This window comes from Agelaius phoeniceus, chromosome Z (assembly GCF_051311805.1).
Source record: "Agelaius phoeniceus isolate bAgePho1 chromosome Z, bAgePho1.hap1, whole genome shotgun sequence".
NCBI lineage: Eukaryota > Metazoa > Chordata > Aves > Passeriformes > Icteridae > Agelaius > Agelaius phoeniceus.
In genome coordinates this window covers 83,717,812-83,731,695 of record NC_135303.1, presented here as the reverse complement: position 1 = coordinate 83,731,695, position 13,884 = coordinate 83,717,812, and the positions used below count along the sequence as shown (strand labels likewise).

The 13,884-nt window shown below is 40.9% G+C and overlaps 1 protein-coding gene across 1 annotated transcript in view; it reads right to left on the bottom strand.

The window, feature by feature from the left end:
- Positions 1–11,357, bottom strand: part of MTMR12 (myotubularin related protein 12) — a 33,122-nt gene extending 21,765 nt beyond the window's left edge. Inside the window, exons 1-4 of the mRNA XM_054652125.2 lie at positions 11,172–11,357; positions 3,385–3,439; positions 2,085–2,224; positions 273–345 (exon numbers count right to left, since the gene is read on the bottom strand). Coding sequence (XP_054508100.1) covers positions 273–345; positions 2,085–2,224; positions 3,385–3,439; positions 11,172–11,342 — 439 coding nt within the window. The 5' untranslated portion in view covers positions 11,343–11,357. The remainder of the gene's footprint in view (positions 1–272; positions 346–2,084; positions 2,225–3,384; positions 3,440–11,171) is intronic.
- Between the last annotated feature and the right edge of the window lie 2,527 nt (positions 11,358–13,884).

The window sequence follows — 13,884 nt, the reverse complement described above, 5'->3', positions numbered from 1 at the left end:
TTTAGGGACTTTTCACAGCACACTCTCTGCTTTGAACAACTGCATTTTGAAGGAATCATTTTGTCTGTTCCAGTGGACAATTAATCAAATAAATTAAAATTATTTTGACAAGCTTGAGGGATAAGACTGGGTTCTGATAAATTTCTTATGTGATTTCATTATTAAAGATAACTGCAGCTGCTTTTTAATAATATATTGGTTTTCTAAAAAGGATGTATTTGTACAAAGAGCACCAGCACTCTAAGTCCCCCAGGGGTAAAAAGCTGACTTACCTCCATATATTTGATCTACACACTGCAGAGTTATGTCATTTTCTCCTACAATCTTATTCTTAAATTGTGGCTCCTAAAAACGTGAAGGAAATCACAGAAACATTACACTACAGTACCACCTTCTGCCAGGTAAAGGCTTTCCATGGACTGTTTTACTATCAGCATTACTCCTTATTCTTAGAAGCTGCATAAGGCAGGACACTGAACAACAGTTATTAAAATGCAAGTTACACACACAATATAGCTTTATTGAAGTCTCAGCCATGCTTAAATGTAGATACAGTTTTTACTTTTCAAATAGCTTCAAAGCATACATTTCTACTGAGAGTCACTTTTCCAACTCAAATCACTGCAGTAAACAGGAAATACAGTAGCTTCATGTAATCCAAGCCCTTTTATGACAAGTTTCCTTGCTATGGGAACCTGGCAGGAAATACAAAGTCTCTTAAAAGAACAAGTATCCCAAGAACACACTAACATTAAAATCAGATTTATGACCAGGAAAAGTGAAGACACACACACAACCCAATTACCTAATCTACTGTGTAACCAAACTTGAAGTGATTTGGAGTTCCCTTCACTTCTACCTTTCCATTCGTACAGTTAAAATTGGCATTTTTAGCAATGCCACAATTAAACAGTTTCAATATTGTTACCAAACAGCTGATGTACACTACATCAGCAAATTATATTTTACTGTGAAGAGAGTTAACCTTATTCAAGTTACTTCCAGGTCTGCAGTACTCTGAAGCAGGTAGCTAATCCTAAACTTTTGTTAAAAGAAATATAGTTGACTTGGCATGTTATAAACCCAAGGTTCAAAGCCAGCAACAGAAATTATCATGGTTATTACCAACTTTCCACAGATCACTTGAGATTTACGTCAAAAGATTCTGCAGCTTTGTGTTAATTAATTCCAGAAGGTCCAATAGTCTGTACTTGGCTGCAGAAACCTTAGTTTAATGTTTAAACTTTGTGAAATTTAACCCCAATAAACTTCTGACTACAATCAATATGTGTCAAGTCATATTATTCTCATTGTCCTTAACTGTCAAGATCACCTTGAACGTGGGAGCCACTAGAGTCTCTTTTCACTTCTAGCACCTAAATGGACTAAACTATTTCAATCCTTAAGCTCATCAAAAGCATGTGGCACTGTGGCATTACCATTCTCCTCTGACAGCTAAATCTGAGCACCTAAACCAAAAGAAAAAAGATTGCAATAATTTTTAAGATTTGGGGAGCTTTTAGCTTTCTCAGTGTTTGCAAGCTCAACAGCACTAGGTTTTAAAATCTTTTCAGCAAACATTGGACTTTGAATGAAATAATTCAGAGTTTCACTGAGCCACATAAATTTTCAGAGCATTTCCGCTGAGTATTAGCTTACTCAGTCTTGTACAGCCTGAAATGATTCTGCAGATGTAGCCCAAAGTCAAATCAGGCAGATGTTTTCCACCATCAGAAACATTCACACTTCCACAAATGCTACCAAGACAGAGTCAGAAATCAGCTTTAAACAAACTGTTGATTAGTTTTCAAAACAATGGATTCTTTTAACTTACACTTCATCAACTCACAAAATATAAAGAGTTATAAACTATGTCTAATCTAAGTGTCCACATAAATGCTTGCACTGCTGCTGCTTAAAATAGTCATTAGAGATTGAGAAAGGATCAAGCAGATGCAGACTGATTCAAATTATTCTGCACCCATTAGCAAATTTTACACATTTATGCTCATTCTGCATCTTTATATAAGGGAAAGATTTATGCAGAGCCTGTTTAGTCATAATTAGAAGACTTGTTTTCTTACATTATCATCTGAAGCAGAATCATCATCAAGGAAAGAAATCTTAAAGTTTGTGCACACAAGTTTCCCGTAAGTGCCACGATTTGACCCATCTTCTTGCACATACTTGTACACTGTGCTGGCTTCACAAAGCAGCAGTTCACCTGTGGAGAAGAAACACTGACTTGCAACATTAACTGACATTTACAATTGAATTATTTCAATTGTAATCTCAATCGCAGCAATAACTTCCTGGCAGTTTCTCAGAACTGTATGCCTAAAGATAGTTCATCACTGTTACACAAACCCACTACGAGGCAGCTGCTGGAATCAGCTGTAATCTTAGTTGTAATCTTCCAGGTTACGAATGTCATTCCAGAAGGCCTGAATTGCAGATGTTTGGGAGTTCTGCAACCACAGGTACCTGTGTCATTTGGCCTACTCCAAATGGCAGAAAAATAGCAATCATTCGAGGGTGTAATTGAAAAAAAACCAAAATCCAGCAAGAGGAGTTTATACAGTCAATAAACAAGTAGAAAATTATTCCAATCTTCCTTACTGTTAAACTTTAAGAATGCTGAAACATTTGAATTTGTTATTTCAAGTTCAATGTAGTTATTTTTTCATAGCTTTGACTATTTTACAGGTCCCAAGGCTATTTCGGAAGTCTCAAACACAGGTTTGCATAAATAACAGTCAATTAAGTTCTCTTGCTAGAATTCACAGGAACTGAACTTCAAATTTAAAAAGTAAAGTTTTAATACATGTGATCAGACAGACTCTAGGTCTTTCCTAAAAAGTGTAGGAAACCCAACAGAAGAACACTAGTTTATTGTCAACTTTTACATGTATTTGGTCTTTCCTTATCCTAGAAAATATTTTTAAACAAGAAGTAATTGTAAATTACAAAAGAAAATATTAACAGTAAAAGAAACATTGGAAGGCCCAAGTAACTCACACCAGAGACAAAGCCATTAGAAGGTAAATTTCCTCTAGTTCTTGTCTTAAGTTCCAAACAAACAAAACTCACCCAACTTTAACTTCTAAGAAACAGGGCAAACTCAAGTATTGACTGTTCTCCACATGCAGCTTACCTGAGGATACTGAACTCTGTAAAAAACTTGGTTTTATAGAGTTTGACATCGCATGCAGATAGAGATGATAAAAACATTTCAACCTGCATGGGCTGTTAAACCAAACCCTGTATTTTACTAGTTGTGACACTGATGTTACATAAGTGTTTGCTGCAGACATGAAAATATTTAAGTATTATTCATTAATCACTAATTTTTATTACTTAAATTTAGTAATATACAACAGTTACCTGGCAATAAGCGAGGATTTACTTCCTTTTCTATGGGTTCCTTTATGTGTATTTCCTAAAGGGAGAAAGAGTAATTATTACTTTGCAAAGATCATACCTTCAACACAGGCTGCAAAGAACTACACCTTCCCACTTTAATTCCTCATATCCTGGCAAATAAAAATTAAGGAAAATAACGTCCTAAATGAAAGGAGTTTGCATCTGCAATTTGATCTTTCCACTTAATGTCAGAAGTCTATTTGCTAAGTAATTGTTTTGACATCCACAGTGTCAGTTACATGCATTTGTGAACACACAAAAAATGCACTATTTGTGCAACAGACAGAAATAAAACATTACTAATATTTTTTAAGTTCTCTCAGCACACCTAAATGGATAAGCATAAACTTAGTATTACAGCACCATCTCCCAGATCATTCATAAGCTGTTCCATGTATAACTTGCTATTCTTTCTAATGTACCCTTCAGTTTTTCAAGTTTCATCCATGACTCCCTGTTTCTGATTTTTTACACACAAGTACAAAAGTTAATTAAACAGCACTAACATGACTATATGGAAAGGTATTTCAGGATCTCGGAGCTAAGGGGTAAAACCTGGTGACAGGAGATCCTTCAGTTTGGACCCAAACTGCACAAAGCCAACATATTAAATTCTCTGTGTCCCTTATTCTAGCCTTTAGGCACTGACAGTTGGGCTAAAATCTCCAGCCAAAAGACTATTAAACTAGAGGAGATGCTACACCCTTCCTGCTCAGCCTGTTCAGAACTTCCTCCTCCAAGCCCAAATCACTTTGCATGCATTGGAGTCTTTCTGGAAAACCATTAGTTAACTGGAAACCCCCCCGGGGGCACAGCAGTAAGCAAGCTAATTTTAGTTTGTCACCAGCATCCAGTCAGTTACTGCAATTCAAGGCAAGGAATCAAAAGAAGATATAAGCAATAATAATTTTGCTGGATTAAATACAGAGAAACAAAAGCCCCTGAGAGTACAAAAATAAACAGCCTCCCCCTGCCATTCATATAAACACTTGCACTCCATATTCAGAAGACCTAGAACTAAGTTTGAAGGCTGCACAGCAAAACCACCAGGAAACCACGTCATGAGAACAGCAGAGATGTTCAAGATAGGCCAAAAAGAGAAAAAGATTATAAAATGAAAGTAGTAGTGGTGTGAAGAAAGAAATCCGTAACTACAGCTGACAGCTAATAGAGAAAACAAATCCCAGTTTGCTGCCTTTGCTGTCTAAGTGTGGATGCTGCAGAAGTAATATTACTCAAAGCTCAAGTTTGTCAAGTAAAAAGTTAGCTAAAATGCTACTATGACTTATGCTGAATACTTCTGCATTCAGAGGAGGAATATATACACCTTTTCTTGCCGCAGCATTGTCTCTTCACCAATGGTAGCTTTAAACTAAACTTTGGGTTTAAAAGTGCCTTTAATAGCTCTGCCTTATACAATCACTCTTTGTGTCCAACTACATGCAACACTGCTCAGAAAACTGCATGCCAACAATCACGCCCACGGAACAGTAACAGTTATACCAGCCAGGTGCTTTTCCAGCACCTCTGACTTTGGGAGACGCCAGAAAGAATGTAGTACCTACTGTTCTGCACACACACTGTTCGTACTTACTGCCATGACTACCACTTTAGGCTAGTGTTGGAAGAACTGAACCAAAGGAAAAAAAAATAATCTGACCCAAAAGAAGTTCTTTGAGCTCACACCCATTTGTTAAAATGTAATGAAGCTTTTATAACGGGTTTCAACAACAAATAATTTTGAACAAGTGGTTACAAGTTTTTGGTTGCAAGTTAAAATTGGTTGTCTTCTGAGTGGAGTTAGAAATTTAATCAAATTGCATCACAGCAGATTAGAGACCACAAACACTGAGATCACCTTGTAAAATCCAGTTTCACTTTCTTGAAAAAAGCCTACACACTGAAGGGCTTATAATAGGCAGAATTCCTATAACATTCAACAGACTCCATGAGTTAAGTCTCCAGAAGAGTTCTATTTGAAATTCAACATTTACATTCTCGCAGTAAATTAACAAACATATTAAAGGTGGTTTTGATACATGTAGATAGAGATAGCTAGACCTCAAACCATGAGTGCTGCTGAAGAATCCACGCTGCTGCACTCATTTTCCTAGGAAGGGTATGAAAATACATTAGATTTTACTACTGTCACATTTTGTATTTGCTCTTTTCAGTGAGAAGGTAAAGATCTGCAAGGAAAATTAACTCACCATGAGTCAGTTCAAGTTGTGTAGGAACGCACATGTAAATTCAGCTGCCATCTCTGCTCTGTTTCAGTTTTATTTTTATAATGAATATAAGTTTTGGGGCAACACAGATCTTACCACTAACTGAAGAGCCCGTTTCAATTCATTATGCTCAACACCCCTTTAATCAGTCACACGTTCACAGTCACCCACCCACTCCTTTATCCCTGGGTTTGTCTGACAACACAGTGAGGTAATTTAATTTGTAAAATCAGCTGGGAAGTATATACTTGTCCTACATTTGGTTTTATTGTTAGTGCTTATTGTTAGCAGAACTGGCTCATCAGCAGGTCAGATGAGCACATAAACAAAAGAAAGGGAAGCATCAGAGACGTAAGTCTGCCCGTTTCTGCAAGCTACTGAACACATCTGGACCTCAGAAATCTTCACCCTCTGACCATTTGTTGAGCTAAGCATGCAAGTACTTTCCATATGTGACCAATGAAAGCCATGCAAACCTCCAGACAGAGCCTTTCACCTGTAGCTCCCATGTTCTGAATGCCCCAAGCAGCATTTTGTCACTTATTTAAGACACGACATGGGAAGCCCTACTACCAGCCACACTTAAAAGCAGTCACCCACAGGACACCATGCAAATGAGGAAAATTAACTTTGTTTCTGACATTTCTGATACAAGAACCTCAGCCTCTAAAGGCTTTAGAAACTTCTAAGAGATGCTTCTCACCTGTGCACTTACCTTGTGCTATATTCCTTATTCCAGGTTCTCAAACTGTGGTAGGAAATATGGCAATGTCCTTTAATTATCAATTTTAACAGTAGAGAGTACCAAATTATGCCAAAACTTCAAGCTGACATGTCACACCAAATTAATTCATAATACATCCCCCTTCTTGCTAACAGAAAACAAAAAAACTTCTTTCCTTAAGGAAGGTTCTCTTCTTGTTTTTTACCCAAATATAAGGAGCAACTGCACAGTTTGCTATACCCAGGGACTACAGTCAGCTCTCCTCCAAAAAGTATATTTAAAGGGGTTAAAGTATTTTCCTTAAGCCATCTGGGGAGACAAGTCTTCCCCAAGTGCTGAAGGCATGAGTGAGGCAACAGAGTTTAGGGCAAGAAAGTCAAGTTATGTTTATTAACAGGGTCCTTATGGTTGGAGCAGGAAAGGAATCCCAAATTACTTCTGCTTTTTGTCCTACAGTGTGACCACAACTGAAAGCAATTCCTCTCACTCCACAGGGAGGTAAACAACTGTGTACTGGAAATAAGTAAAGAGAGAAAAACATGCCCTGCATGCCAGAATCCAGGTGTTGATAAGGAATCTCTTTGGGGTTTTTTTCATCATTACTGACATACAGATATACATATATGTACCTACTGATACTGGATGTTGCTCATCAGCCCCAGCAGAGACACCATGCACACAGTCTGCTGCTTCAAACTAAACTCTGAACCTACCTCACCCCACAGTAATGCTTCCACTGATCCACAGCTGGACATTTGCACTACAGGTAATTCCACAAATGAAAAACAAGACTTACTAAATATGCTGAGAAAATATGTTTGAAAGATTCAAATAATGAAGGAACAAGTGATCACTTCCAGGCTATCAAGGGTACTGTTTGAAAAAGCTGACAGCTTTCAAAGGTGACAGCAAATAGTGCTGCAAGAACACTGAACACTTTGATGCTTTTATATAGTTTTACACAGGTAAGTTCTGCACAGGGAAGATCTACATCCTGGTGGGGTTTGCTACGAGCCTCTGGGGGTTTTTTTTGTGTTTACTTCACTAAAAAGATGGGTGAGATAAAGATAAATATATACTTAAGAAAGTTATCAGTTGTCAAAGTCAAACTGTGTACCAAAAGACCTGCAAATCAGTTGTGGTGTTCCAAGTGAATACAGTGCTCCTGAGTAAAATAAACTTTTGTGGAACAGTTCCACTCGAATTCCATGCAAAAGAGGAAACACCCATGCAAATGCTGAGTATCTACTTTGCATCCAGAAACAAACCACATTACATAGCTGGTACTTTCTGAAGGACTCTTTGTTGGTCAAACAAGCCTATTCCCATGCTGTATGCCATACAACCCACAGCACATGCTTACTACACTTGAATAGCATTGCTGAGAATAACCTCTAACTGCTTGTTTTCCTTCCTTTCACAGCTCCCTTATCCAGAAGTCTGTTAGATCATAGCACGTGTTTTCCCCAACTGTTTCATCTCTTATCCTTTCCTCTTTCCTTACATTGTCCTGTCCATCTCCTCTGACATCAACACCTGGTTTCCCCCATGTCAGCCCAGCTGTTCACCAACTCTATTCCTTATTTCCCCCTTCAACTCCACCACCCCAATTTTGAAGGAGGGATGTATGTTTTTAAGACTGATCACAATACCGTACTGGGATTTACAAGCCAGAAGTATTCACAGTGTTTATGAGCTAAGAACAGTGCTGGATCTGAGAGACAAAGCACACGAGGCACGAAAGTTACCCTCAGGAGTTTGTGGTGTACCCCAGATTTCAGAGACAAGCAGCATGAAGCAGAAGAACCTCTTCCATAGCTTAAAGGCTAACACAGGAAAAAACATCCCATAAGAATGAATATGAAGGATTTAGCTTTAAAGAATACATGCAAAAAATACCAACTTGGAGCTTGAAATCAAATTTGAAATCTAATTTTTTATGCAAATTAAGTTTTTTTGGAAAATACAATCCAGCTTGTTTGACCTGTAAATAACTTCAGTTTTCAAGGTCTGAAAGAATTAGAAATCATGAAGTAATTCACTGGTCCTTGTTTCACTGTCTCCACAGACACATATTCTAAGCCTGTGATCTGAAATGTCAAAACACTGACTTTATACCCTAGTATTCACCCCACTTCCTGCAGGGTAGCCAAGTCTGTCCTGAGGGGAAGTGTGTCATTAATATCAACATCCTACGGTCTCACTTTCAACAGACCACTGATTGATTTGCAGTTCCATACAGCAGAGCCTAACTAGGTTATATTTAGTCAGATGTTAAAAACTCTGTTTTTTCCAGATATTTTGGGGTTTCACAGCAAAAATTACTTCTGTTTCTTTAAAAAAACAGCATTTTCTTTTCACTCCTTGCCTCCATCTGGTCATATATTAACAGGAATAGAGCTCCTGATTCATTTCATATTCAAATTAGCACACATAGCAGCTTAAAGCCGACTTCATTTTATTTTTCAGAATATTGCCTACTGCGTCCCTCAGGTATCTGAAGATGGGACTAAACAAGGTGGGGCTAAACCAAAACTCAGCTCTACCTGTTAATTTCCCTTTTGCAGGGCTCCCCTAACCTGGAAGCAGCAGTTTAAGGCCTTAAAACAGCTTCCCAAGCAAACCTGGACAAGACCACAGAAGCTGGAGGCTGCAAGCAAGGGAGGGCTGCAACTCACAGGACTCTACTGCTCTGAGCTGCAGAGTGGTTGATTGGAAATCTTGCCTCAGGCTCGAAGTACAAAAAGATTCAAGGCAAGGCTCTGCAAATTCATGGAGAAGTCCACCATTAACTCCAATCCTACACAGCTGAAATCTCAAGCTCATCAAGTCCCTGAACTGCTGTTTCCCACCTTCTGACATGGCCTGCCAGAGGAAGCATCACACCTGTTGACAGTAATTTTTCCCTAAGCAGCTGGAAGTTAAAATGCCTTGATGAAAGCTCCCAGTTAACCCAACTATGTTCCAGATAAAAGGAATTAGAATTTCCACTGTTTTACCATGGGAGTTAACTTGCACAGGAAACCTGAGTTCACAAAGTTGTTTTTCCCTCACACAGCACTGTGACAGATGCTCACTTCTGCTTCCTTTAGGATATTTAATAAACATGCTTTTTCTAGACACCAAAATAGCCTCACAGGTTTCATCATATACCTAAAATTTTATTTTTAATCCTCATAAAAGCCAGTAAAGTCTTCAGTTTCCTGTGCAACCATTAAGGCAGTCAACAGCTGTCAACAGCAGAGTCAGACTTGCTTTACTTGCTAATCACATCAAACCTCAGTTTCACTGTGTCTTTGAAGAAACAAAAGGGACATCCATCCTATGGCAGAAGTCACATCTATAACACAAACCTCTTGCTGCCAGAGTAAATAAAATTCTTAAATTCAAGTGTAACATGGAGAGGCTTAAAAGCAGCAAGAACATGTAAAGAGTTAATGACACCAATGTCTAATGAATCAGGGTATTTCATTAAGAGCCTCATCTTCCAGTGTTACATAGCTTAGTTACTCTTCCTGCAGCCATCGGATCATATTTGAAGCATTACATCACTGCACTTAAAATCAAATTAAAGTATTCTTTATTGTTTGGTATCTTGCTGCACTATGTATATATTTACTTGTGCTCTTTTCAACCAGCCATTTTTTCTAGCAAGCTTTCGTCATACACCACACTTATTTAAATGGTGAAATGTCCTCCAGTAAGCCCAACAAGTGAAGTTGTTTCCTTCACAAAATCCAGTTCCCTGTATATTTGTATGAGGTACTTTCCAAAGGTGAAAAAGTGACCTCGTCAGGGATGTATTTGCTGACTCCAGAAATACTTGTACCTATCATTTCCATCTGCTTGCACTTGGAAATACAAGAAGAGATAAAACTTTCAAAGTAAACTGATGAAACTACAAGACACAGGGTGTGAAAAACACGTAAAAAACTGGATTTGCTATCACCAACTAAGGACATAAGTTTTAAATACCACAGCTGAATTTGGCCATAACAACTCTGAATGTTCTTTCAGATCAAATGCAAAATAAAACCACCAGATTCACCAAGGTCCTATCAGTGACAGACTCTGCACTAACTAACAAGATCGACAAAAATCTTTTCCTTAAGAAGTTCTCAAGAGAATTAACAATTAAGAAGAATCAGGTTGGGACAGATTACAAAGAGCTATGAGGGGAAAAATCCTAACACTGATGGCTAATAGCCATCAAATGTTTTTCCTAGAAAACAGCTGTTTACCAGGAATAAGAATGCTGGGATACAGAAAAACAATACTGACCTAATATCATGCGCTAACAAGATGACCACAGTAAACTGAGCCTAAGGTAACTTTGTCAAACTGTCAACATAAGTTTCGACAAATAAGTGAAAGGACAACAAGCAGAACAATACCAAAGATACACAAAGAAATATACACACTCCCAAGAATTCAACACCGAGCTGCTAAGGAAGGCTATCCAGTGCTTTCCATTGGCGGGACTGAGAGCAAGGAGCTCACCGAGCAGAACGCTAAGTGATGCTGCTCAGGGACAATAAGAACAACAGGTTCGGAAAGTCCCACCTTAGGGGCCGAACAGCCGCAGCCCCACACCTGGCCGCGGCTTACAGAAACAACTCCGCTGACCACCCAGCTCTATTTTTTAAGTTCTTCTCCACGCCGCTCACCCTCGGGGCAGCCCAGGCAGGCTGAGCCCCGCAGCACCCGGCGGCAGCCCTGGCCCCGGCCCCGCTCCGCCCGCCCCGCGCTCCCAGCCGGGGTGCCCGAGCCGCCCGCCCGCCCGCCCGGCCCCGCACCTCAGGGCTGATGTAGGACACGAAGGACGGCTTGGACGCCCTGGCCCCGCCGCCCAACATGGCCCCGGCCCGCGGCGGCTGCGGCGGCGGCGGCGGTTCCCAACGCTCGTCCCGAGCGGGGAGGCAGCGGAAGGAGCGATCCCGCGGCAGCGCGGCGACGCCGAGCCGCATCACGGAGCCGGCACCGCCCATGCCCGCCCCCAGCCACAGCCCCGGCCGCGGCCCCGCTCGGCGCCGGCCATTTCTGGGCACCGCCTCCCAGCCTCACCCGCCCTCATGGGGCGTGGCCCGCGCCCTCAGCGGCCGCCGGGCTCTGGGGTGTCGGGGGTGCCCGGGTAATGCCCCGCAAATGTCCCGCAAATGTCCCGCATAGCTCTGCCCTCGGCCTGCAGGGCTGAGGGCAGAGCCAACAGGGCTCTGGAGCCAACGGGGATCCCCCGCCGCTCTCTCAGTTTCGGGGTAACCACGTACCTTTTTGTGTAGCTGTAGGGACCTCCCGCTCCTGGCCTGTTCCTTGACCCAGCCGTCACTTCCACAGAGTCATAACATCGCAGAATGGTTTGAGTTGTAAAGGACCTTAAAGCTCATCTGGATCCACTCCCCTGCTATGGGCAGGGACACCTTCCACCAGGTTGCTCCAAGCCCCATCCAGCCGGGCCTTGAGCCCTGCCAGGGACGCGGCATCCACAGCTTCTTTGGGCAGCCTGTGCCACTGCCTCACCTCCCTCACGGTGAAGACTTTATTCCTAGCATCGCATATAAACTCCGTTTAACTCATCTATTGCACGGCTTCTCACTCAGCTACCAAACGCCTGTGTTGTATCTGTGCACACTCAAAGGCAACTCGGCATCAAGGAAAATCTAAACAAGGCATCGAGATGCAGAGTGTTACTTATGGCAGGAGAAGTGCAAGAAAAATTACATAAAGCACGCTTTCCATTAAATAATCCCCAAAACACTCTAGAATGTGACTGCTGATACACCTCGAGAAGTCGTCTGCCCAATGCCTACTTAATGTGTTACAGCCACAGCCTCCCTGGAATGTCATCTTTGAACACTGTATAATCAGAGCTGTAAATATACACCAGGTGCAACTGGTATGTAGGTTACTTTTAAAAGCCTCATTTTTATATGGACACAGAACAATGTAAACGGCCTGTGGCAATGCAGCAAGACTACCCAGCAATTCAAATGGCAAATGGTAACCCAGGCGACAATTCGTGCAGAGTTGACTTTATGGAAATATTTTTACAAAAATAAAACATACAAACATACCATAGGACGTGAATATCAACAGCTCCTTCAAATATTAGTGATAAGCACTTTTCCTATCATTTCCCCCCGCTTTTTGTTGTAATACTTCACTTTATTTACCTTGCTCCAAACCCAGACCTAGGAAAACTACAGCAGGAAGAAAAAAGATTGCACATTTATAAGACAGCATTTATGAAAGTTAAATAGAGGGATTGTTTCAATTCAGAAATAAAGTTATTTCCCTGTTTTCAGAGTCAACAAATGAGAAGTCTTTTGGATTTAATCACCTTCTCTCTGGAAAAAAAGCTCAAAACAACTCAGAGATTAGCTTTCATTAATAATTTTACAACAAAGGCTATCCTGGTATGGGATCCCATGCTGAAGAGCTCTCATGTTTCTCTCCACAGCTGCTTCCACATCATTCCTTATGTCACATCTGACCTCAGCTGCAAAGGTCAAAAGTACACCCCATGGGATTCAACTGGTGCAAATCCAGGGTGAGGGGAAATGTGGGACACCACCTCTGTGCTCTCCAGTTTATTAGGTACTTAAAGAAAGAGAATAATATATTAAAAATGTCTTTTAAAATACCTGAATTTAGAGTGTGAATAATGTGAATACCTCAGCACGCCTTGAAGTTTACAGCACACTAAAGCAAAAATCAGCTACTTACTGACATAGCAGTTTTCAAAGAGGAAGGGATGTTTTGACACTAGGCCAGAGTCTTAACTCTGATCGGAAGTGCAAAAGGAGCCTTAATTCCCACACAGCACATGGGAATTCATTCTTCATCTTGTCATGAAAAAAAGCCATACATAAAAAAAAAAAATCTGAGTGAACTGCTATTCTCTATCAGCAAAATACCCACGTGCTCAGCATGGGATAAACAGGCTTCATCCTGGGGTTTGCTCTCCAGGATGCAAAATGTGTGGGACTGAACCCATTGCAGAAGGGATTTGAAGCCTTTTTGCTAGAATTTGGGGGCCGGATTTGGATCCCCCCTTAGTTCATCTTTTCTGGCATGGAAGAAATAAAGCTATCGCAAGTTAACTTAATTCAGGGAAGAACGTTAGCATCTGAAAGGGCCAACTGCAACCCTGACTCTGTGAACCACCAAGGGCTTCCACGTTCTTCCCTCTCCCCAGGAAGAATGATATATTCTCACTTTCTAAAATCTGGAGCATCTGTGAGGAGTACTCACAAAAGCCGACTTCAGCCCAGCCACCTCATCTCTGTAGATTCCTCCTGCAGACACTGGAGGGAAATAGGTTCCTTCTAAAGGCAATGGGGGCAGCAAGTAAATTCCTTGTTAAGAAACAGCCTCAAGAGACTGTCCAGTGCTCAGAGCACCTCAGGAATTCAGCCTGGCCAGGCTGAAGTTGGCCTTTCAAAGTGCCCTCCTTCCCCCCTCTTCTATTTACACTCCCCTCATAGTCCTCTACTGCCTCTCACTTATGTA